We start from the raw sequence: 26,008 nt of genomic DNA on the forward strand, positions 1-26,008 counted from the left end.
GCCTTCTTCCACCTTCTTTATACTGTCCTATTAGTTAGCTGCCGACAGAATAAGATCTCCTCTGAGCTTCTGAGATTCTCAGCCTCATCAGGGGCTCCAGCCCCCTGAATATGATCTCAGTAGACCTCTGCTGAATTTGCTGTAGTATGTCCATGTCTTTCTTGTGCTGGGGTGCAAAAACAGTGGAAAAAACAGTGGAAAACGGTCTATCGGATCAGTATCACCGTGAAGATCTGATCCAGGTTTGGAGTATCTGTTCTTCCCCTTCCATATAGGCATAGTTCCTCCAGCATGATCGCATGGAAATACGTAATTGGCTTCTGCTCTTTATTTGAGACCTAAAACTTGTATTTGCATTTCAAATATATGCTAAGATTTGGTAGTGGTGGGGTGAAGAATGAGTTGAAGTCATTTCTAACAGGAAGGCAGGTGGTGACACACGTTGGTTGAGGGTGTGGGTAGGCCTCAGCTATTCTATTTGGCATAGTTTGTAATCCTCCTTTCCCACATTCTGTGAGCCACATTCGCTTTCCTTTACCAACGTTTTCTCACGACCTTGAGTTTAAGGAATTTCATCAATACATCTCTCCAATTATCCAAAGTGTTAGAGGTACTGTCAGACGTCTGCCTGCTCACTTGGATCTTCATTCTGTTAGAGGTCGTTGTGTATTAAAGTCAGAGTCACCAGGAAGGTTGAAGGGTATTTATCCTTTTTGGTTTGTTCTACTAAATCTCTGTGAAAATAAGAAAAGCTGGCTTGATTCCCTCTATTTATACACAGAAATAACTCTTGCTCACTGAATGACCCTTACCCTATAGATCCAGTCATCCATGCCATGGGAAAAAAAATTGTTGTGTCTATTCATTTTCACTGGATGTCATCCAGAAAGCAAAAATATTGCTGCTTATGTTCATCTCGTGTTGATGAACTGCAATAAAGGACTCTTCACACGCCAGAGTTAATCTGCTGATGTAAGATTTAGTGCTCTTCCCAGTGCCATGCCAAACGTACATCTTCAGCACTTTTTCCTGGATTTTAACCTTAACTCTTTACTCCTGGCAAATCATCCTCCCATTAAACTGTACCCAAGTAAAAAGTTTTAAATGACCTGAAACATTTTCCCTTCTCTGAAACAAAATCACTTGATCTGTTGGGCTGTGAGGACCCAGACACGCATTCACATACAGATGGAAACGCAGCACCGTCACTGACAGAAGAATTCTTCAAGCAGCAGTGTCAGCCTCTGATTCTATGAACAGCCCTTCCCAGGGGAGCGAATGAAAATCAGAACGGTATTACTTAAGCAGCTAACTTGTCCTACAGGTCATGCCTGAGATGAGCAAGAACTCCATCTGAAAAGGAGTTGCAGACTCAGCTCCATTTTCAGAGAGCTGTCCCATCCATTTGCTAGCTGTGCTTGCTGGCAGTTCTAGGCAGATCCATTTGTATACTGATGGCTTTCTCTACATTATGATGTTACATAGCACACATGGCATAAACCCCCTAAAATCTATCTGGTAGAGCGTGCGGGAGTGGGGACGGACAGCGGAGTCCTGTCCCGTGCTGTGAATGCACGTGTGCCCCAGGCCCTCGCTTTCAGGTTGTTCAGAAGTGCCAGCAGCGTATTTCACAGCTGATGTAGAGGTCTGTGCCTGCGCAAAAGGAAGAAAAAACAACAGTTACACTTTTATTTTGAAGCAGTGAAGTCCCTCCAAAAGGCCAGTCTAAGTTCACCTTGAGGGCATTAGTAGAGGCTACTTTAAAATAAGAATCTTTTAGTACTAGTCAATTGGAAGATAAAGCCCTTTCTGTTCTGTGTAAATAATTTTTGATCAGTGTACTGTTCTGAGGCAATTCCCGATTAGCATAGCCTAGAGCTTATTGTCAGACCCTGTCCACAGGGTACAATTGTGCCACAGACTGTGAATATGCAGCACTAGGAGTCTGTAAATCTGAGTAAGTAATGACAAAGCCTCTTTAGGGAAAGCCAGAATGAGGTGAGCTGAGCAGAATAATGGCAGTCTTGGGGGGCAGGGGGGGGGTGTGTGTAATTTAATCAAAGCCAGAGCAACTGAAAAAGATACTATTAAAGGGACTTGCTCTCTGAAGTAAATACTTTTCAGATAAACGCATAGTTCAAACTGACGGGGTGAATTGGCATCCTTACATCCTCTCTACTCTCTGGATCAAAGTGAAGTTAATCATTTCTCTTGCCTTTTATCTGTTTTCTGGATGTGTGTGTGGGTATGTGTGCGTGTGTCCGGTGTGCGCATGTGCACACACGAGTAACAGAAAAGAATGGCAACGAGGGAGGGGTTTTTGCTTTTTCTGTAATGAAGTTGAAGATTTTTTTCTTAACGTAGCGGTACCTCGCAGTCATTGCCCACTGTTGTAAAAGCTCAGAAGTATTGCAGCTTTCTCTTGCCTGTGTTTGCCCAGCCACCCTTCTACATACTACAAGCACTGGGAAATTTCAATGACACAGCTTGGAATGGGTTCAGTGACCTCAATTATGCCCTCCCACCCACTCCAAACTCCTTTCAATTTGCAAAAAGCTTTAAGTGGACAAAACCCAGATGCCTTTTGCTTGTAGTTCAGTAAGAACAGATTGGGCATGTAGATTCTTGTCAAAGTGATATATGTAGTTCATTTTCCATTAACTCTTTCTTAACTAAGGATTTTAAATTCTCAGTTCCAAGTCTAGCACTCTGCTTTGCTTTCTGCTGCTTTTTAAAGTTCATTATGCCTACAGCATCATTTAAAAAAATGAACCTTAAAAAGCCTCGGATGGACATTGACTGATACGAAACAGACTGAATGTTTGGTTCTGCTTTTAAAGGCAATCACTTTTTTTTCTTTTTAAACTTGTTTCATATGTAATAACCCATCCTGTTGTCTAAGGCAGTTCAAAAGCACTAACTAAATATAATAAATAAAAAGACCAGTTTGGGGGGAGAAAGAAATCACGGCTTGTGGAAATGATTTACCAGTCCAAACCAGTACGTGGGCCCTGAGGACCCTGAAAGCTGCAGCGGGCTTGCCTAACCTAGATTGCTTTGTAACGTTGGGATGCTGCCCCGAGGAGTCGGTGCCTCTCCCCTCCCCCAGAACATTTCATTACACTCCCTTTCTCCCTCTCTCTGTCTCTCTTTCTCTCTCATCCTGCAGAAACATGTGCTGTCAATAACGGAGGCTGTGACCGGACTTGCAAGGACACGGCGACAGGGGTCCGCTGCAGTTGCCCTGTTGGATTTACCCTGCAGCCTGATGGGAAAACGTGCAAAGGTCAGCTTCTGTTTGCTTTGCCATGCATCATTTGCCTTCAGCAGCTCCACTACAAGATGTAAATAGTCGGTTATTTAATCAATACTTTTAAGTTAAGGCAATACTGGCACAGTGATTGCAACTGAGTTCATTAGCTTTCTGCTGCCCTAATTTTTCCGTATTTACCTATTTCAGTCATTTTTCTCTTTATTTATTAGAGGGTTTTATTACTGCAAAGCAATGAGATACAGAGGTCAAACTGTTTCAGACTGACCGGAGATTTAAGGAAGAGCTCTGGGCTGCGGAAAGCCTTCCGTTTCAAAGGACAGCCTGGTACCCCGTAACACTCCAGCCATCCAGTGGTACCTGAATTTGTCCATTCAAAAAGCGAGTTAAAGTTCTCCAGCAGTACTGTGTTACCTGCAGATAATCAACTGGTTATCACTAAGTGAAGCCAAGCAAAAGAGGCAGAAATATTGCTCAAAAACCCCCAGACAATTGTCCACTTCTGCCCTTCAAAACAAAAGGAGCCAGCTGCAAGGGGAACCAAACCAACGTTTACCAGTGCTCAGGTCTGAGCCATGAGCTAAGCCTGACCCCTGTTCCAAAGGCAGCACAAGAACCGGGGTGTTTTGTCCTTCATTAGCGTGTTAAAACTGAGGTCAGGGGAAGGGAGAAGAGAAAAGAGCATCTGATACCGCTGTCGGCATCTGTTCTCAGTTAAGGGGACAGGGACAGTTCTCGCGTTCCCCTGCAGAGCCCCAGCGGCCCCACGCAGGCCAGGAGCTGGGTGGTGTGAGTGGGACCAGCCCCTCCATCGGCCGTTGTCCCCTCTCCCCGCGGGCTTCTCGGGAGCTCCTTGCAAGAGCCTCGGTGGTGCCCAGCCAGGAGGACACTGCGTGTGCTCTTGTCACAGGGAATGCTTTTTTTATCACTCGGTGACTTAGCATGAGCTGACCTAACTTGCTAAGAAACTGTTGGGACTTTTTTCCTTCAAAGTAACCAGAAATGTCAGAATATCTTCAGTCCAGGGCTTGATGTTACTTAAAATAGTAAAACCCACAAAAATAAACAGAAAATGTGTGGTTTCCTCTTGCTTCAGGCTGAAAAATCCCAGTGCTTGGGCATGATCCTGTTAGTATTTATAGAAATAACAGTCCATTTGCCTGTTTATTTGAAAATAAAACATTTAAACTGCCATTGCACACAATGTTAATAGTTAAGGGTGAGCACACATCAAAAATCAGTCGGTTTAGTTCAAGCCACATAAAAATAAATCTTCATTTTTACAGGCAGACTAGCTAAGCCATAGCAGAGCAGTAACAGTGACTCCACCGAGAGCTTAAAAAGGAGGCATTTTAGTACCATAACATACACCTAGACTGGATCATAATGTTTATTATTGAAACTGCATCATGAAAAAAAATGATTAATTCTAAATTTAGAAGTTTGGCCATAGAACTAATACGAAACAATATTTATATAATAATCAAGTCTATTATTAGTGTTACAGACAAAATGAAATATTCAACTGATCCTCAAACCAAATACCCTAACTCTTTTCCCCTTTTTTATGAGAAGAAAATATAAGAAACAGAACCTGTATTTTTATGATGCTGCAGATTCTTTCTTCTTTCTTAAAATAAGGAGCAACTGGAAATTAACTGACATGGTTTAACCAACCAACCAGGCCATTTATTTTTAACCTTTATTTACTTTAGGAAACACTCTTCATCATAAGATGGTAAAATATGTGTTTTGCATTTATCTGTAATTAATAATATTTATCTGGTGTATTGCGCTGAGATTTCTGGGCTAGATTCTGCTTCCCTGAGGCTACAGTAACTTCCTAGTTAAGCCTGTACACAAAGGGTCCTGCACTTAAACTGCCCGGTGGAGCTTCTCCCACAGCTTTGGCAGGCAGCTCTCGCTCGAGACGCCTCTCTGGGGTTTACATCTGCTGGGTGCAAAAGTGGGGGTTGTGGTGGGGCTCCTCTTGCTTACAGGTCACGCCTGGAGAAGGCTGAGGTGGGGGGATGCCGTGTGCATGTTCCTACCTGTGAGCTCTGTCCAAGTGAAAGAGAAGCGTGATCAGCTCAAGCGCTCTCCTGTGGTTGCTCTCCTGTGGTTGCTCTCCTGTCGTTGCTCTCCTGTCGTTGCTCTCCTGTCGTTGCTCTCCTGGTTGCTCTCCCTGGCTGGACTGGCCCACGATTTCTCCTGCGGGCGGTTCCTTGTCCCCTCCAGCTGGAGCCGTACGCCGGCGCCGTCAGCACGGTGGGTTACCAGGGGTGCCCGGTAGAGCGTCCTCGGGGGCCGGGCAGCCGTCACACCCTGGATTCCCGGAGCAGAGCAGGGCTCAAGTCCATGGAGTCTCACAGCATCGCCAAGGGAGGTCTTTCACTGCAGCTTCTTAAGAGAGGTTCTGTTTCTAACCATGGGAGAGGGATATGCCAGTATCTATTAAAGGAAAGCAGAGAGAAAAATGAAATGAAGAGAAGCTGAGAGAAGTTGGAGGGATAATTAATATATTAACCCAAAAATGCAATTGTGGGTTGAGCAAAATGATTAATATATTTTGGTTGAATTTAGCAAATAATGCTGACCAAAAATAATGTTTTTATTGGAAGGTGTATGGTTTTTCAGTCCCATTTTGGCATCTTCCTCGCTAAGACATTTTACATAGTGCAGCTACTATTTGGAATGATGTAGTTGCTTAGAGTCAGGAGGCTTAAATAAGACTCAAAGAAGCATCTGAACTTTTGAGTACTCCAAGGTGGACACTGTGTAACTTATTAATCTGTAATTCTACCTCACTCCTAGGTGATTTCCTCAATAGTGTGCTTTTACCATACTGGTATTTTACAGAAATCTGTTGCCACTTTTCTCCCATATTTTGCACAAGGAAATTGGGTAAATTAAATAACATTTTTATTTTAAAATTAATGAAATAAATAAAAATATTAGTTTTCTAAATAGCAAAAATTCCTAGATGGTTCTGTTCAAAAATCAGGACTAGTCTGGTTTAGGCATTGTATAGACATATAATGGGAAAAACAGTTTACTGTCCAAAATGTTCACAGGTTTTTGTTTAGTAGTTTGGAATTTCATTAACTGTTTACTAGAAAAAAGGCAAGTATACATGCAAAAGGAAAGGCAATTTTTTAAGAAAGAGTATATGCAAACATGCTTAATTTGCCAAAAGATGGCAAATAAACCCTATTAAATGTAACTAGCTACACTTTGTTTGCAGTATCATATTTAATATTCTGTAGTTCTGTTGTAAAAGCTGGGCTGGATTCAGATCACCGAGTACAGAACTGAGCCAGGATCTGGCCCTTTCCCAACGCATCAGGGAATGGAGGGCACAGGAAAGCGATTTCCAAGCGGTACAAGGGACCTACCTGCAGGAGTTTTGCCCGTGGCCTCTTTCATGGGCTCCGTGGGAAATGACAGTTCACTGTACCCCGAAGAACCAAGCTCCCCGTGTTAAGGCAGAGTGCAGTCTGGCTTACATCAAATGTGGACAAAATAGGGAAAAAAAGTTGTTGTGGATAAGGTTTTAGTGTGGAATGTGGCCAGTAGGAAGGCTACCGTGGCAGAAGGTTGTTTTGGTTTCTGGAAGCTGAACAAATTCTGTTTGATCTCTGATATTTTTCCCTTACGTATGTTACTTACCTGATCTCATAGCGAAATCAGAGCAGAAGTGCTGTCTGTGGTCTAGATAGAGGCACCTCCAGATGCATTACTGGTGGCTGGGGTAAAACGTCATTAACCTCTTGCTGTTCTTTAAAAGTCAGTCTCAAACTCAAGCCTTCTCAGCTGGGTTGGCACACAACGGCGAATGCTCCTTGCTTCCCTTCAGCTTTCCCACCAACTTGGCTCTTAATAAGCCAAAGCCCAGGGGCTTTATGTCAGCTAAGAGACGAGACACATCCCAGGCAGAAAGAGTTCCATATTCTCCCTCTAATTAATGCTATTTAATTTCTCCTGCCGTTGTAACTGGGTGATCCCAGCTTGATGCTGAGATCACTACATGCTGTCAGTTGTGCTACACACGACAGGGCAGTGTAGTTCCTCTCCTCAAATGCCCACCGAGTCCTCCCACACAGCAGCTGAAGCAGACCCCGAGGGAGCCGGAGGATTACAAGACACAGTGGCCCAGGGTGCTCATTGTTCATTGCCTCCTACCCACTTTTTAATATCCCCTGTATTGTGCTTATCAAGGGTGGTGTGGTCCCTGGCTGCCTTGCTGCTTGGTTTCTGTGCCTCCTTCCCGCTGAGTGCCCTCTCGTGCAGCCAGCTCCATCTGCCCGCGGCGAGAAGATTCATCACTTGAGCGTTTTAATTATATTAAATACAAATTACGTAGCTGATAAAGCAAGAGACTTATTTGCAAAAAAGCTTGTGGGATTCAGAAGGAGTGAAGTCAGACTAGATTAAATTTAGCAGAGCTTCTGAAGGTTGTGTAAATCCAGCTGCCAGAGTGGATCCAACGCTCCAGGGCTGGTGTGCCCAGGGCGGCTGAGCCCGGGGAAGGGCCCGCCAAGGCTGTGGGGGCACCTGAGGGACGGGGGCTTGCTCGGGGGCTCTCCAGGGGTGGGTTAGAGCAGGGGGAATGGCCACAGGCCCCGGCACTGGAAAACGTGGGATGTGCTCCCTCGCTGCCGCAGGGGTGGGAGGAGAGCGTGCCCCCAGCACCCCGCGGTGCCGCAGCTCCCCGGGGCACAGGATCGGCACGGGGTGCACCCGCTGCACCCCCCGGACCAGAGGCCGGATTTGCGAGCAGGAGAGGGAAGCATCACGGGGTGTCTCGGGGTTATGGAGCAAAGCCACATCTCCGATACGGCTTTTCCATAAACCTCTGTAAAGGGCCCCCTCACCCGCCAGCGCCCCGGGGGTGTTTGTAACAGCAGGTGTATTGTTCTTTCAGCCCGGTTTCTGTTCTGCTTTCGGGGGGAGCTTCGCAGTGGGATCTGGGGGAGGTGGATTCCCTCTGGGCTACAGTGCAGAGCTTTTAGTAGCAATATGGTGTTTGCTGGTAGTCTGCCACCAGCTGTGGCTGAAGGCAGCAGCAGTCATTCATGTGCCCGAGTAGATCTTTGCCAAGCTCAGGTGACCCCGTGGACGTGGATTTAGGAGACAGACAGGTCTCTGCACATCTCCACCCTGAGATGGGGTGTTCTAGTTACCGTGCAACACCGAGTAAGCCCTACTCAGCCCTCTGGCATATTGTTTAACCGGGGCAGTGTTACGCTGGGGTTATGTGACTGGATGCTGTTTAGGCAAACATTTCTCCTTCCTGCTGTCTCATTGTCATGGTTACCCAGCAATGGGGTGTGCTCTTGAACAGGCCCCCATCCTTTTGCATTCAGATGCAGCAAAGAAATGTGGCACTTACATGCTTAAATACTTGACTGTGCTGCAGTGGGAGCCGCAGAAATGCCTTCGTGTTGAACGGTTTGTCCAACAGCCCCGCTGATCGTTAAGCAATCGAGAAAAGAAGAGCAGGAGCACAGAGACTAGTGAACAGCCTCAGTCAACAAACTGAATCAAAGTTTATTGACATAAAAGGCAATTTTTGCATTGGCTTTATTAGGGAATTTCTCTTTTTCATCTTTTATAATTGCAGCCTATTACAGCAGGAAAATTCTTTTAAAATTGGTTTTGGGTACAGAAATTTAAACCCTGCAAGTAAATTAAATTTTGAAAATGGGATTGTTTCTGTGAGGAAGGAGTTACAGAACGAGTTTCAGTGAAGCAAAATGTCATGTTTTGTTAAATATGAACTGAAAGGTTTCATTAAATTAAATGTTTAGAATTAACGCTTGACATCACTTTGGGACGAGAAAATGACTCAGATGTTGAAGGCTTTCCTCTCTTTTCATTCAGAACACACTAACACTGAGTGAAAAGCTCACAATGAACAGTTTAGCTGGCCAATTTGGCTTCATTTCCTGGCTACAGAATATCTGTGAACAGTTATGATTTTGTCCATCATTCCATTAGTCAAAATTACTTAAAATTTGGTTTAGGTTTTTTCTCTAAATTGGATTAAATTGACTAAAGCTTTCAGATTCCATCTTGTCAGTCCCAATCAATCCATATAAAACTGAAAACGTTTCCTCTTTTTTTTTAGAAAGGAACACCAGAAGGAGTTGCAGGTTATTTTTATTGCTTATTATTAGTAAGGTGCAGTTGTTAATTTGGTCCATCACCTATTAGCTTGCTTGAGTTCTGAGGCTGTGACTGATTGGATAAGTCTGAGGGGTACCTGTTTTCACGGACTGCCTTAAAAGGGGAAGTTTTCTCAGTAGGAGTAATCACCTGTGATGAATCCAGGTTCTCTTTGGTTAATATCTCTGATGAATTTGACATTTTTTTACATGCCAGTAAAAGTTTGACAGTAAAATATACCCCTGTGCAAGATAACCTCTGTAAAATATGTGCAGGAGTCCAGTTTACAGCAAGGCAGATAGAACTGTAGTGGCACCCATGACCACGTTTTTCACATCATGTAAATGTCTCAGCGCCTTTAGAATCAGCTCTGTAGGTTTGGAGCAGATCTTCTCCACCAAGAGGCGAATGCAGGACAGCATAAATTAATTTCTGTGAATGAAATTTTTTTTTTCTTTTTTTGGTTTGGGCACTGTTCTGTTTTTCTTCCTTAGCTATAAAGAGACATCCTTGAAAGTGCTCACCCAAATACAAGGTTTTCTGAGTTAGATTGCCACAGAAAATTCTTGGGCTTCTGTTCAAGTGAGACCATCGTTTTACCAGAGGTATACATAACTTTTTCATAAATGCACAGGAAGCATTAGGGAAGACATCACTAAAGTAGCATGCTGAACGGTAACCTGAGTTCCCTGCTAAAGCCACAGCGTTTAGGTATTTAGCTTCTGCACAACTTCAAGGAACGCACTGCGTTAGAATCACCAAGATGCTGTGCCGTAAAGCTGTAATTGTGGTCCCTGCTGAATTCATTCACATACATCAGCATTTTAAATGAAAAGGAATGTAAATGATCTCTTCTAGAGTTTAAACTTCTCGAGGTTGCTCACAGGGGCAAACTGCTCATAGCAGCCTGACTGCTCCTTGAGATCTGCAGCCTTCTGTGCCTCTGCCGTCCGCAGCCCCTCCCTGGGATACTCCTCACAGCAGAAGGAGTGCTGGTGCCTGGTGGTGCTGTCAGGGGGTGTTGTACTGGCACCCAGGGCAGGTCCTGGGACATATAAAAAGAGCTTTTTCCAGCTCACCTTTCTCTAGCAGCATGAAGATTTTAACACGTGTGAAGAGGTCACTTTAGCTTCCCCCACATTAGACAGGTACGTGTTCTGACCCATTAGCATTTTCCAGTGCTCTCAAAAAAAAAAAAGGGTAAAACCAGACACGCAAACAGTGTGAAGGAATAGGCTCAAATGAAGCAGGTTCCTAGCAGTCCTCACCTCCCCTGCAGGCAGAGTGCTGTGGTACCAGCAAATGGCAGTGGAAATGTCGGTCACCGGTTGCAAGCAGCAGTGATGTCTGGCAAAGCCAGAAAGGGCAGAGACCTGCCTGCATTATTCCCTTTTCTTTTGATTACATTTCCCTTGATAACTGCGGCACCTGAAATGGCCGTTTACTTCCATGTCACATCTTTAAGAGAATTTAGGTAGTTAATGGAGCAGTTGTACTCTTATTCCTGGTTCATACCATCGCTGCTTGATGCCGGAGTCCTCTGGTGCAGAGCACATTACAGTCTGCTAACGTTCTGCTGAGAAGTGCCTTGTATTCACCGTTTGGTTTGGAAAGTAGCATATGGAAACAGTCCCTTAGCCTTGCTCTCGGCCAGGGCACGGGATGGTGAGGGAGAGCAGCTTTTCGTTTAAGCTAGGAAGTAGCGTCTCTTTGCTTGCCGCGCATAAGTAAAATCATCTGAAGGATATCCTAGAGCACTGGTGTGCGTGTTGCTTAGAGTCTGTCAGAAGTAACCAAGGGAAAGACAGGATTGCTCTCAGTAGGCTCTCATTTGCTATTTTGGTATCTCCACTGGAAAAAAATGCAAAACTCTGCAAATAGAACCAGGTTGTGGTACACTGAGTGCTGAGACCCTCGGTGAAGAACCTGACCAAGCAGATGGAACATTTTAACCCTGATTCCTGGGAGTGGCAAGTGATGGAGGGTCTGCAGGTGATTGGCCATATACATGTCAGGCTTTTTAGGGGAAGATTTCAGAAAATGGAATCCTCCTGGGATTTCAAGTCAAGAACCTCAGAAAAAAAGGCATTGAAAATTATTATTTAGTTTTGAAAATAGAGATTGTCATCCTCAGGCCTCTGTATCGCCTGTGGCCTCTGCGACTCTCCCTTTGCTCCCCGAGGCCCGTGCTGCCCCCGCCATGGACACCAGAACCTCTGTCAGGGCATTGGCTTTCCTCTGGGGCCTTGTGCCTTTTACTGCGCTCAGGAATCCCAGTGACCCCTTTTTTAGAATATGGTCAGAAGAATTGGTGACCTCAATCAAAAATACGCACATCAGCCCTGGTAATTCCTGGGGGATTCGGGGCCTTACCTCATGTGGCCGAGGTACCTCCTGTTGGCACAGGCTCGGAGGTGTGTGCCTGGGGAAGTGAGAGGGATCCGCTGGGACCCCCGAACTCAAACCCTGCCGCAGTAGCGTCCTTGTGAGCTCACACACATAGCCTGAGCCCAGCCTGTAGGGTACTGGTCCTGACAGGATCTCTAACTGGTTACCCGTTCCACTTCCCTTCAGAGTCTGACCAGGGAGGAATAAAGACCTTCCTAATACTCCTCTTCTTCTGACAAAACCCGTATGATTAAGAAAATTGAGGCGTTTGTGCCAAAGAAGCAACCAAAGGCAGCCAGTGGGTGATTTAGGACTATGAACCAATAGATGCAGCTGCCTAACCAAAGAGAAGAATAACAAAAACAACCTTAAATGGAAGGAAAATTAGGACTTTTGTCAGTAAAACAGCGGTCCTGTTCAGGGCTTGAGTCCTGGCAAGAGTTTCTGAGAACACCCACTTTGTAACCTCCTTGGGACGGCACCGAGAAGACTGTGCTCTGTCCAACTCGGGAAATGCTTCTGCAGGGAATTCTTCGGCTTATGGATCAACCATAGGCACGGGCTGTGCTGCAGAGAGCAGGTACGCTTGGTGAGAGAAGAAGGTGCAAAGGAAATTTTCTAAGTTTGATAGGAGTGACAAATGGAAGAGTAAAGCCAGAATATTAAATAACAGAGGCAGTTTTGAGCTTATTTTTGTTCCAGCAGGACTTAAGCAAGATGCAAGACTATCTGTGTCCAAAAAACCCTCATAAAGATCAGGATTGAGAGAGGGAAACTGCGTAACTGATGGAAGAGCAGTGGTGAAGTTCAGTTTATCAGAAGAGCTGCTCGTGTTAGAAGAGGTGGATAGGACTAGGAGATCAGACCAGAACGTGAGCTCCCAGGTAGCTACAAAAACATTTTCAAAATAGCTACCTAAATGTGGTTTAAAGAAGAGACATTGAGGCCTGTCTGCAGTAGCCTTATTGCTGAGGGCACAGCCACTTTCTGTGACTGCATCCATGTCGTCAGTCTCCAGACAAAGAACAAATAAGATCAGCCCGGTGCGAGGGGAGCAGGGAGAGCATCGGGCAGGCACCTGCGGCGGCTGGGCAGAGAGCTCTGTCCTGCCCACACCCCCCTGGCCCAGCACTGCTGCCCGGGAAACAGCTGTTTCAAGACCTGATAAGGCTGGGAGGTGACTCAGAATTAGGATTCTAAATTTTTTCCTCACTTTCTTCAAGAAAAGAGAGAGTTGACTGCTGTCAGTGCAGAGGCAAATCTGGCATGTGATGACAGCGCCTGAGTGAGGGGCAGAGGGGGGCACAGAGAGGGGAGAAGGGTCAGCAGAGCTGATGGTAAAACCCAGGTGGTGGAGGAGATGTTGAAGAGACAGAAAGGTGCTGGTCACCAGCAGAAAACGCGTGGGATTTGGGGGCAGAAAAGGGAGAAGACTGTTGGTGGTGGGTGGCTGCAAGCGGTCGGAAGCCTGGTGAGGGGATCAGAGGAATGAGCAGCGGGACGCTGAGCGGAGGGTCTGTATGTCACTGCCATCACACCAGCTCGTTTCACAGACAGACATCCACTGATCCAGGCTTTCTGGGAGAATTGAACTTCCAGGCAACAGTGAGAAAAATGAAATTATAAACCCATGGAATTTAAAAAAATGAGAGGAAATGCAGATTTTAAAAACCAACACAGGTGAAATTTGTCAGGAAGAAGAACATCGAATGGGAGACAAAAATAAAATGAAGAAGATAGGGTGGAGAGCAGAATCCAAGAAACAAAACTGTCTAACATCTGCCTTCTAACTGTTACTGCAAATTTATCTAATCCAGAATGTGTGTAAAACTTTCACTGTCCCTTCCCTATTTGGGGGGGAATAGCCTTTTTATATTTTTTTTAGGTTAAAGACACAATTCATTTGTCTGCTGTAGACTTGTTCATGACAGACAAATATAATATAACAGATTATCTTCCATTAAAACATTTCAGACTTGGGTCAGCTGCCATGTAACTCATTCAGTTTCGTTCCCTCCCAGGGGTTCCATCTATCCCCACCAAATAAATTTATGTGTACTAAGTTCGGGGTTTTTCATGACTAGGCAATATCCCCGTTCCCTGGAAACTTGCAGTTGTTATTTGTCTTTGTGAACCTCCCCTTTGAAAATGCCAAATCCTTTAAATTAATGCTTGGGAGGGTCATATTTTGCATTTCAGTTGTTGAAAAGACCTTGCATTTATTCAACAATATAAAGCTCCCTGAGGATCAGCAACCGCAGTTTATTATGTAAAAGTGAGCTGTGCTGTCTGTAATTTGGGAGTTGACTACTCACATAATCATAGCTACCAACATTCAAAACTTACAGTATTTTTTTTCATTCTTTTATTATTGCTTTTTTCACCATAAAATACAGATTGTTTCTTCCATGGCTAGATCCTGCTCTCGGCAAAGCGTTCGTCTTCCCTGGCACAGAACAAGATCCCTACTTGACTGAAGTAATGTCTTCAGAAGGTTTGGGAGGCTTAATTTTTCTCAACAGCCAAATTTCTTGGATTCATTATCAGCTGTGAGGCATTTGAATTACCACGGGCTAATTGTATTCAGCTGTCCTCTTCAGTAGCAATAGCTTTATCATAGGGAAGCTAGCAGAGTTTTAATGGGATTTTAGAGAGAGCATCACTGCCTTCAACTGTTCTTAATACCAATTTTATTTTAAAATTTTATTTATCAAACAAAATTTTTAGAAGCAAACTGAGATTCTTGGAAATAAGCACACAGCTTTCCTGAGCAGATAATAGTTCCAGGTGGAACTGAAAACAAGGAGGGAAATGAAAACGGCTGAGTGCAGGTGAATGGAGTTAATGTGCTGAGTCTGGGGATTCCTGTGCCTTGGTTCAGGAGCGCGCAGCCTGCTCTGTGTTGGGGGGAAACGGAAGAGGCTAAGGGCAAGGCCTTGTTCTTGAGTGAGACCGAGTACAGAGGCAGCGCTTGGGGGTGTCAGCTCCCCAGCTGGGTCTGACAGGTACCTGACGGAACTGAGTGGGCCCCTTTACTGTCGCTGTGGTGCGGAACCTCCAGCAGCCCGGATAGCTCTTCTGTCCTGGTGCCTCCTGCGTGACATGCAGAAACATTGAACATAGCACCGTGATGGCCAGAGTGGCTCTGTGGATAATTAAGGCAGCTAAGTGGTCAGCCCAGCGTATCTGCAGCATTTCTCCAGCTCCGCACGTCTCGCAGTCGTGGCCCTCCGGGTTTCCCTGTCCGTTCCTCGGCCTTTGTGAAACGGAGACGTCAGCTGTTGTCCCCAGGTGCAGGTGGGAGTCTTAACTGCACGCTTACCCCTCTCCCCCCAGTGCTTTATAAAAAGCATTTTGATTCATAAAATAATGCAGTAGGAATCAAAATGACTTTATTCTTTGGGATTCCCATGGCTTTGGGACACACACACACACGTTTTTGCATTTACCTTAGCCCAGACACTAAGACTCTCGGCCTCTTTCTGTCTCCAGTCCACATTCGGGTGTCACAGCCTGAGACAGCTTGCACTGCTCGGGTTCGTGGCATTGCACTAACATGTTTTTAAGTCTAAAAAAGAATTCAGTGTTCAGCAAAAATTTTAAATGAAAATCCTTTCTTTTCACGTTAGATTTAGTAAATCCCTTGCCTTTCACAAATGAGAAATCAGGGCCTAAACTATTCTGACAGCATTTCTGAGTTTTTCACTTTTGAAGCTTTTTGTGTTTTATAAATCTAATTAACTGTAATAAGAAAATAATGGGACATAATGTTTGTTTTACGAGGTGATTGATCTCTTGGCAGCCTGGCAGACTCTTTTATTGATTGGTTGGTGGATAATGTCAGAGTGGATATGTCCTGGAGGAGAATAGCTGACACCTAAATCCATATGTGACAGATTACCATCTGTGTTGGAAGACAGGTTTCTTGGTAAAATTGCAAAGATAACAGGTGAAAATGGAGAAAGTGACATGAGGGAAATGTGTTGAAACCTGCCCCAACCTTTCCATGCTTTAAGAGCATTTACACAAAGCTCTCCATTTTGTGGGCAGCCTGTTTTCAGGATGAGGGAGATTAAATTTTAATTACACTCATTCCTGTCTGCCCAGTCAAGTTTTAATTCTGTTAATTAGGAAAATGCCTTGCCCCACAACCTAGCCATAAAGCTAATTAAACAGAGAACCCTCATTTGCTACTTAGTGGAACTTCAGTAATGATTATCATACATTACAGTTAATTAGCACTGTGGGAGGGAAAATGAGGATGTCGCTGAAGTGCGAAACTCCAATTAGAGGTGCTGTAATGTATGCCTGCCTCCATTCCCTAGCTGTCTGGTGCAGGGAAGTCACACGCTACCCTACCTGCCTCACTTTCACATCTGTTACAGGAGAATTCATTAAAATTATCTCCCCTGCAGAAGTGGTACGTAGGTTTAAGGTAATGAAGCTGATAAGATGCTGGCCTTTGAAATCCTCAAGTAGGAAACACTGCATAAACAGGATTATTCCTCCTTGAGACATGCAAAACCTGTTAGAGGCAGCGACCTGCACTGGGTGGTGGAACAGCACAGTGCTCCCTGAAGTGGAGGAGGCTGTACGGTTCTGCACATACCCATAAAAACTTCAGGGAGGAACCTTACCAACGCGGAACAGGCTGCTGTATCAGACCAGTCAGAAGCCCAGACCGCAAATTAAAAATATCTGTAATTTGACTCAAAAGTTTTGGCAGTAAATGACTGATTCAAAATGCTTTGTTCAGTTAGAATAATCCATTTTAAGGTATTGGTCCTGAAAACATCAATTGATGATTGCCAATACCCCATATACAGATGGAGTAAAGTAGAGAGGTGTTACAACTTGCCCATAAACCCGTTGTAAAACTGGAACTAGGACTTCGAACTCCCTGTAGACTGTCAGACAGCAGCTGGCTTAATGTTTGCTGCAGGGAGCAGCAGAACCTAAATTCTACTTTGATTTAGATTTTCTCACAGTGGCACTGAATCCAGTGAGTCTGAGGATATATTATCCTTAAACCTTAATAAAATATCCCTGGCATACATTATTTAAAACACTATGGAAAATGTTATTTAGGCCACGGCAAGTGTAGCCTGATAGGTTATGTTTATGTTGATCCTGAGTTACTTATAGTTCAAGTTCTATTGCAAATACTGATGTAATTGCGGTGTGAGCACTGGTGGCTCTGGCAGGGTCTGTCGGGTAGAACAAACGTGCTCTAGGCAAGGGAGCCTGCTGGCTTGTGCACTGGGCTTGGATTCAAGTGTGGATGAGTGAGTTTGTTTTTCTGTGCCTCTATTTCCCCACCTCTGACATGGGGTTAAAAAGTTCTGTGGCTGCTTTATAAAGTACTTTGTGGTCTGTGTGCATCAGGGAACTGATACCTCTGTCAACAAGGCAACGCTAGTTAGAGGCTTTAGGGGACAGTGGTGATTTGTAGAAGCATGAGAAAAGAGAAGGAAAGAAAAGCAAAGGAAAAATATGAAAGCAGGGAATAAGAAGGATAGCAGGCTAGCCCACTTTGCAGAAGGTATGTCTATATTGGTGTCCACTCCGTGCTGGTAACGGCATTATTGATCCTAAAATGCTGTCATTAATAAAAACAAGAAGAGTATGAAGTTTCTGTAATTATTTTAGGTTGATCTGGGAGTGTATTATTTCCCTGGAGCTAGGTAGCATTTTACAAATGCAAAGGATTAGACAGACACAACCAGTTCAAATATTTGTCCAGGCACTGAGAGGAGAAGCATCACTTCCGCCGGTGCTGCGTGGGAATCCCACAGCCAAGTGAGCCTGCACGTTGATTCCCTTCCCATTGCCTTTAAGCAGCTTACGCGAATGAAATGTTAAATTCTAAGTTGCCTACAATCCCTACTTTTTAGTGGTTCGCTGACTCGTACGCAGCAAGGCAAGTCTCTGTGAGCTCCTGTGCCCCCGCAGCCCGGTCAGAGGCAGGTCCTGCCGCGGGTCGGGCTGTGGGAGGGCGCGAGTGGAACAGGAGCAGACAGGGTCATCAGGCTGCACAAGGACGTGAACAGAGAAATAACAGCCTGCCTCTTCCACCTGGTCAAATTGTGCAGCTTACCGCCAAGCATCCGAGCTTGTGCCTTTATTTAAGGCTGATTCCACGGCCTCACTCCTATTTGAGATCCTCAGACAGCTTAGGAGAATCCCTTATTTGAGAAATACTTTATGTATTCCTCCTTCATTCTCCTGAAGTCATCGCCCCCTTCATTCTGCTGAAATGAGCTTTTGAGTGTCCAAAAGAATACAGAGAGCTCTGCAAAATAACCTCAAGGAACGGGCACGCTGAGAGCGCCTGGGGCTGGTGCCAGCTCTGGGACTCGCCACCAAATGGCAGGGGGCTCCGGGGCCGTGTAGGCAGAGCCAGGGGGCCGTGCTGGGCTTCCCCCGGGCTCCGTGAGGATCCCCGGGGTGGGGCCTCCCCGCTCCGGAGCAGCAGCACGGCCCAGGGCTGGCCGCTGGGTTCCGACGGGCCCACCGCTTCTGCGGGGGGTGCTGAGTTCCATCTCCAGAGTCATGTTGATGGCTTTTTTCCCCCAAATACTAGAACTTTAAAGCAGGTTTTAGCTACCTTGGGCAAACCATGTTTGCTTTTGGTTTTAGTGCCATAAGGGGGGGGAACGGACCATTTTCAGGGCTAACGGGAGCCTTGAGTGCTTGGTTCCCTGTTACGCTCCATCCTCACCTGACATTTTTGACTAGTGAGTTTTAATGCTTCCGTGGATCCTCAGTGGCCTGTATTTTCCGTTCCTGCACGTGTCCCATTTGTGTGGGGCACATCAGCGGGTGTTTGTAGCAGGGCAGCAGCCTGTGTGAGCGCTGCCTCACTGCACGGAGCAATGCGTGGCTGCTGATGCACTGAAAGCCATCAGACCTCCTGGTCTGAAGGGACCGGCACGCTGTCCGAGCGCCGAGCACCAGGGCGCTTTACTACAGCCCCCCGTGGTGCAGTACACTGGGGGCAGAGCCCTGGGGACAGCTTGAGCCTTTCTCCTGCAACCTGCATCATAGCTGAAAAGGAGCCACCTGAGAACTGCTTGGGAGGACACCAGGTCTGGGACCCCTGCAGACAGTCCCAGTAGCAGCGTGGGGATAGCTGACTAAATCATCGCGGGCTGGTGGAGGCGGGGATGGGTTCCACTGTGCTTCCTCTCCCTGCGTGGTGGGCAGATGTGCCTAGTCTCTGCGCAGTTCAAACAGGCACTTGACAGAGTTGGGGACCAGTCAGCCTCACGATAAATGGGGCCTCGCCTTCTCACACAGTGGAATAATTTATTTTCACATGCCCCATAACACGCAATATTTATAGCTATGGAAAGAAAAATAGTGGGGATATAGACTTGGTGCAATCTCTGTGAACCAGTTAGACATGATACGGTTGGGTGCTGCTCCCTTCCCAGTGCAGTGCAGCAATGCACTGCTCTCCATAGAGTGAAATAATTTTACATGCCTCGTCAGTCTCGCTGTGGCCGTGGAAAGAAATACAGGGAAAGCAGAGACATTGGCACTGTTTGTGTTATTTAGAATGTTTTTGCCACTAACAGTTTTGACCTCTATTCTGTTTTGATGGTCCTGGTTTCAAAAGGCCACGTCATGTTTTCCAGATAGAAGAAATGAATAAATACTTTCTTTTCCTGTGGACTCTCCCAGGTTTTACCCAGATTCTGGTTCAGAAATATTCCAAAGAGTTGTTGGTGTAAAGCTGATGTGCTGCATTGTCAGTGGAATTACAGTGATTAACAGCTTCCAATCTACCCTCTGAGGCCAGGAGGGTTTCATTTTTGTCCCTTATGGTCTTCAGAGACCCTGAAAAGAAAGTTAGTGAGACTGGAATTTGGAATTTAACGTGTGAAATCCAGGGGCTGTAATTTAAAACATCCGTCCTTACTTCAGATGGTGTTTGACAGGCTGCAAGTAATTTCTGCTTCAAGCAGTCTCAGGCAGCAGAGGAACCCAAAGGTCACACAAACTGGGCCCACAAGTCTTGGGTTTTCACCACTGATCCTGACCCGTGCTGGTGATCCAGCTGAAACCAAGCGGGCTGCTGCCTCCATCCCGTGGTATTGCGCAAAGCAACCCTCCATGTGTCCTTCACCAGGTTATCAGGTTGGGAGCCTCAGGTTGGCTCTCCTCGGCTAGCCTAACCCCAGAACTAGAGGACCACAGGCAACAAACGCGACTCCTGATTTCGGAGCACTTTGAGAGCTGTGTTACCTGAGACATAAAGATTTAAGCTGGCTCTGTGCGAGGCACTCGGGGTGATGCCACCACAGCTGCTCCCCACCGCCCAGCTTCCAGTAGCGCTGAACGCAGGAGGGGCTCCTCTGCAGGGCCAGGCACGAGAGTAAGGAGCAGCAGTGTTAGTTCAGGGGCTCTCTGGGCAATTTGCTCTCTCTTTGCCACAAGTGAACTCATAAGCAATCCTTTATGACTGTATATGTTGGTCTTGCTTATTTGAGTAGTGCGGTCCCCTGAGCGTATTCCTGTCAGGGTCAGTGCAGCAAAGTGCTTAGAAAAGAGGGCTGACTTTGCCTCTCAGCTCTTAGAATGTCTAGACTGACCTCCTCGCTCCTTGCTGCTCTTTATATTTTACAGGCAGAAACATGGTAAGAGCCATACTACTCCCCCATGTCTGCAATGATGTTTTCAAAAATTAATGAATGTCATCCACTAAAACTCATCCTAAATTCAACTAATTTTTAAATGCACCGTCCATTCACCAGAATCCTGCTCTCTTGGATAAATTTCCATCTCCACATATTAGCTCTTTTGGCTCCTAGATTTGCATTTTGCAAGATCTGCTTTGCAAACGGCCAGCTGTTACCTCAGAGTTTCAGAGCTCTTACAGCAAGAGGCTTTTCAGTAGGAAAAATCACTCTCCACTCGCTTTTCTGAAAGGTCTTGTTTTCGCTTCCAGAGTAGGCAGCCAAGGCTCTGGTTGTATTACTTCTTCACTGTATGCATCCCTAAAAAGAGCTGGGGTTTGGCACTGTTATTCTCCAGGGAGTGGAAGTACTTTTTTTCAAATAAACGTGGATCCATGGGTTGGGGGGCAGGGGGAGAGATGGGAAGATGCCCTGTATTTCAAATTATGTTCTGTGACCTATTATATAGTTATTGCACAAGACTTCATGGGTTGGAAAAGGGACTGGTCATTCCAGTTCTTCAGCACCTCTGGGAGAAGTTGTAAGGGGGAGGAAGTAGCATCACCAGTCTGAAATTCAGAACAGAGGTCTTATCAAGTTCATCAGTGCACTTCATAATCGTTATTTAAAGTGAGTGCCACTGCTGCCATCCGTCATACGTACATACATAGCGATGGCTTTCAAATAAAGGCAATAGGTTCTCTGCCTTCAGAACTACTGAAGCAGCAATTTCACATGCACTCGCAGTTGCTCTCCTGTGATACCAAATCAAAAAGTCAGACAGGTGCAAATGGGTGTTCAGTGACAGTGTTCACAGTGGACAAACTTGCGTGCAGTGCTAATTCTAGACAAATGTACCCCTACATTTGTGTATGTAGGGATAATGGAATTATTTTTTCAGAATTCACATATGTTTTTCTTCATGTTTGTTGTTATTTCCATTTTTCCTGTGTTCTTGGGGTTTGGTATTTCCTATGTAAGGTGGGGGATTCACGTCTTACACGGGCTGAATCCTTCTGTCAGGCTGAGCCCTACATCTACAGAGAAACTTTCCTTAATGTTCTTTAACGTGGGGATGCCTCAGCCTGGGTCATGGGGCACGTCCGGTTCTGAGGGAAGAACCTCTGTCTGCAGAACAGCTCAGCCCCAGGCCCTTTCGCGAGCCTCGCAGGGAGGCTTGGGGAGGGTATACCTGCCCAGCCCCATCCCTGGCAGGGGCAGCAGCCTCCCGGGGATCTCAGTAACCTCCCACACTCTTGCCCTGAACTACTGAATTGCTGCCAGGAACTAAACTTTATCCCGTTCCTGCTTTGCAGACATTGATGAGTGCTTGGTGAACAACGGTGGCTGTGACCATTTCTGCCGAAACACGGTTGGCAGCTTTGAGTGCAGCTGCCAGAAAGGCTATAAGCTGCTCACAGATGAACGGACCTGCCAAGGTAATACTTTATTTCTTTTACTCTTTGAATAATGAGGATGTTGTTTTTCGTGGATTTTTTTGGAGGGGGGTAATGAAATAATTTGTACTACATGTTTTAATTGTGCTGTCATAGGAAATAAAGTTAGAAAAGACCTTCCAGACTGTCATTTCCTGAGGGGGTTTAGAAGATTTTTGGAAATGTCTTGTTCCCGTGGCTTTAGTAGTAGGAATGCCAGCGTCCTGCTGAAGTGCAGAAAGCCATGTGGTGTAGTGAATAGGCTCAGGTAAGGAGCCTGGTGTTCAGATCCCCTAATCTGCTCTGATCTAACGGGACAGAGGCTTGTCATATTTACACCAGAGTCATTAGAGTAACCTACTGGAATTTGCAACATTTCAACTTTTAAAAAGAGTCTAATTTGTGAGCTCACCTCTGCCTGACAGAAGCTATTTATGAAGGGATAATGGAGCTTTGTGAGAATTGAAGTGTGGTTTGTATCGTTTGATGTCCACATCATGATTTGTTATCTGCGTCATACGATGTTGTACACTCTGTGACTGATGAAGTGCATAACCATTTCCAGCTTACGTACGAACCTTGTGCCCTTGGAGAAATGACACTCAACACTTGAGCTCTGTAACTTTACTCTTTAAAAGCCTCCTCGAAAAAGGTAGAAATATGAGCATGCGTCAGGAGAGAGAGGAGGGGAAGGAGGGTGGGAGGATGTACTCAATAAAAATTTTGTGCAGGAATTGCCATTTTATTAATACATAATTCCTTGCATGGGTTCTGAACACACAGAAGTTATAAATAAGTCCAAAACAGCGTTAGTATTTTAGAGCTTCTCTTTTCGTCAACAAAAGAGAAAGTAAGGTCTGAAGATACAAACGTCATTCAAAAAATTTTCTCATTGGTGCTTCCATCATCCGAGAAGCTTACTCCACCCACGCTGCGCGAGCAGACACAGCAGTCAGTGCAAGGTTGGCCTCAAGCTGGGACAGGGCAGGAAGGGCCGGGAGTGACACAGTTAGTGCCACGGGACCGGGCAGAAACCACATTGTCGGGTCATGTCAGACAAGGGGAGGTTGTCAGGCTTGGTGTACCTGATAAAAATAGGAACAAAATGTTTAAAAGAACTGTTCCCTTCATGCTGTGTTTGGAGAGAGTTAGGAGTGCTGTCTGGGTTATGAATTTCATGTGTGGTGACACGCTCTCTCTGTGGTATCAGTCAGAGGTTTCACCACTGAAGGAACTGTAGTTACACCAGTGAAACGTTCAAGAGACAAGTCAAGCCCTGCATTCTTGGTAGGTGAGAGCTGGTGCAAAATTTATTGTTCATTGTGTTCTTAGTAACAGACTTTGAAAGCTACGTGTAAATAATCAGATATCTGCTGTGTTAATGGGAAATTAGAAGCAGCTTTGTAAATGTTGTTCACCTGAGTTTTGTTTCTCTGTGTGCCTGCCTGGGCTGCCGAGGGAGTGGGCCACTGGTAGCGGTAGGTACGTGCAAGGAGTGACGCAGCAGGTGATCTTCTCCGCCCCTTGGTGAGGGTGGACGTGGAAGGCCAAAGGTGCTGTGGCCATCCCTCCCTGGCCCGTGGCAGTGAGCGGGGGCAGGCGCGCTGCCTGCCTCTACGGGCACTTGGACTCGCCAGCTGCAGCTTGTCTGTCGCTCAGCAGAGGGGTTACTGCAAGCCCAGAGAATTTTTGGGCTGGAGAAGTTCCTCCAGTCCCAGAAGTGCTGGTTCTTCACACAGGGAGATGCGGAGGACGGTTGTTTCCTGCCTCAGGTCTGAGGTACGTGGCCCCAGCAGGTGCTTGGAGGGGCAGCGCTGTGTCGTCCCGTTCCTGTCTGGTGCCTGAGGTGGGAACTGGTGACTCCGGCAGTCAGTAGGCTGCTGATAAAGGAAAGTGAATATAGATCAAGAAATCACTGGGGTATGAATCACCTGTACTTTGCTGCTTCTGCTGCAAAAAGACTATAGTCAGTGGAAGTGGTTGTAGTTATGAATGTCAGGTCTGACAGAAAAATGTGGTTTGGGGTTAGTGACTGCTGGAATATCAATCATACGTGGGCTTTTCTGGTAACAGCCAGTCAACACTGACCGTAGAGCGTTACTGAGAGATTCAGGGAAATTTATTTTGGGCATATTAACCTTTCCAATGCGTGAAATAGAAAAGTCTAAATTGTATTTATAAAAGATGCTGTTGTTCACATTACATCTGTTGTTTTGATTCATAATAGACTTTCAATGACTTACGATCTGGCTGTCAACATCGCCTTTCTCCTCTGGTTTTCATTTTTAAAATAAAGATTTCTTTCAGTTAGGAATCAACGTGTTTACCAAATACTCATTTAGGACCTTAGAAGTCCGCACTGCGTGGGGCTGAGCCCTACCTAGTTCGGGTGGCCTCCCTAGTGCATAGGGAGTTCGTCACTGACATCAAGGGACAGATTCTGCTAACCTCGGGCAAATGCCCATGGGAACAGCTAAGCCCGCCCTTTTGTGACCTGCAGAACCCTGAATGAGTCTGTGCCTGTGTCTGATTCACAGGAAATTACCAGTGAAGAAGAACAAAGCCACAGGTCCAGTTCATGTTAGCTGTATTTTTCAGACTGATGAAAAATACAGGTAAGCTGTTGCTGCATAACTGTCTTCGTCTGATCATTAACTTCAGCACAAGGCAATTGTACCTGTTTCAATAAGAAGGTTTCTTCATATTCCCTGTGAAATTCTGGGGTTGTCCCACCTCATGTCATTTCCTTGATGTCCTTTCATTGTAGACCTCAGAGCTGACTTTTAGAATGCAGGGAAATTGTATCAAAGTCTCAGACTTTGTTCTGGTTGTTTGCGGAGCTCCCACCCCATGGTACCAAATGCCTTACACACATTCATCCTCTCTGTGAAGAGGAAAGTATTTCTCTCTCAGTTTTTCAGACAGGAAGGGGGAAGCCAAATATAGCAGCTTGCCTGAGATCACACATGTGAATGCCTGGACCACCTTGGAGAATAAACCTCCAGTTTTTGTGAATCTGCCCATTACAAGACAGATTTTTTCTCATGTGTTTGTGCTCATACCCTGATAGGAAAATTCGTTGGTTTTCAGGAGCTCTGCAGCCTGCTGCTCGCTTGGTGCCACTAGCTGGCCGCCCCGCATGCCTGTGTAAGCAGCCCTTGGGTTTGTAAAGGGCATTAACATCTTCTGCATTTGTCTGGTCACAGCTAAACCATTTTTAGCCCTGGCTGCAAAGAAAACCATTGTCAATCACAGATTACTTCTGCTAGGGAGTGGTTCTCACGCTGTGGCTCCTTGTTAGACAAGGAGAATGTGGGGGTTTCCCTTCCTTTCCCCTCCCCTGCATTCCAGCCATTTAAAAGGAAACTTATTTGTAACCCAGAAGGTGAAGAATCCACAGTGCCCTGCCACTGATACTGTGGAGTCTGATACTGCTTTCCCAGAGTCTTTCTTTTCACACAAACTTGAAAATAGATTTTTTTTTTCTTCCTTTGACAGTGAAATCACTGTATGATAATACCAAACCCACCTATTGTGTATTATTTTAACAGATCCCTTAAGTCTAAGGTATTGTAAATTCTTTGATGCAGGAAGGAACGGTTGGATCTGTTTGTATAAACCCAGCAAGAGAGGCCTGCATCTCCTTTGGGTGTGTAATACAAATAACATAGCTACACCGATAGCAAGGAGAGCTTGTGTTTGTAACCTTGGTGGTAATTAACAGCAGGACAACAACCCAGATTGGTTTTAGAACCACATCAGCAACAAAACAGCCAGCAAGACTGTTTAAAGCTGCAATGAATGTGTGTAAGCACAGACATAATTGCCTTAATCCTCAGCCAATATGAGTTTTAAAGCCAGTTAACTTAATTGCTTATTCAGTTTCTGTTTGTTGTGCAGTGATCTCGAAAAAAACTCAACAATAAGCAGTCTCCCTGCTCCACTCAAGTTCAAGCTTCATTAAGCACCCAGAAAAATGTGTGAAATTCTATCAGAAATAATTTTCCTGGTGTAGGAATCGCCTTTTGCAGCACACGCAGTCGTCATGAGTCTCCCCAGGGAGT

The 26,008-nt window shown here is 45.6% G+C and overlaps 1 protein-coding gene across 1 annotated transcript in view; it reads left to right on the forward strand.

Moving 5' to 3' along the window:
- The window catches only part of SCUBE1 (signal peptide, CUB domain and EGF like domain containing 1), a 228,838-nt gene that overhangs the window by 159,847 nt on the left and 42,983 nt on the right, over positions 1 to 26,008 (forward strand). Inside the window, exons 10-11 of the mRNA XM_026864497.1 lie at positions 3,170 to 3,286; positions 21,825 to 21,947. Of these exons, the coding sequence (XP_026720298.1) occupies positions 3,170 to 3,286; positions 21,825 to 21,947 (240 nt within the window). The remainder of the gene's footprint in view (positions 1 to 3,169; positions 3,287 to 21,824; positions 21,948 to 26,008) is intronic.

This window comes from Athene cunicularia (genome assembly GCF_003259725.1).
Source record: "Athene cunicularia isolate RWA chromosome 1 unlocalized genomic scaffold, athCun1 chr1_part2, whole genome shotgun sequence".
Classification (NCBI taxonomy): Eukaryota; Metazoa; Chordata; class Aves; order Strigiformes; family Strigidae; genus Athene; species Athene cunicularia.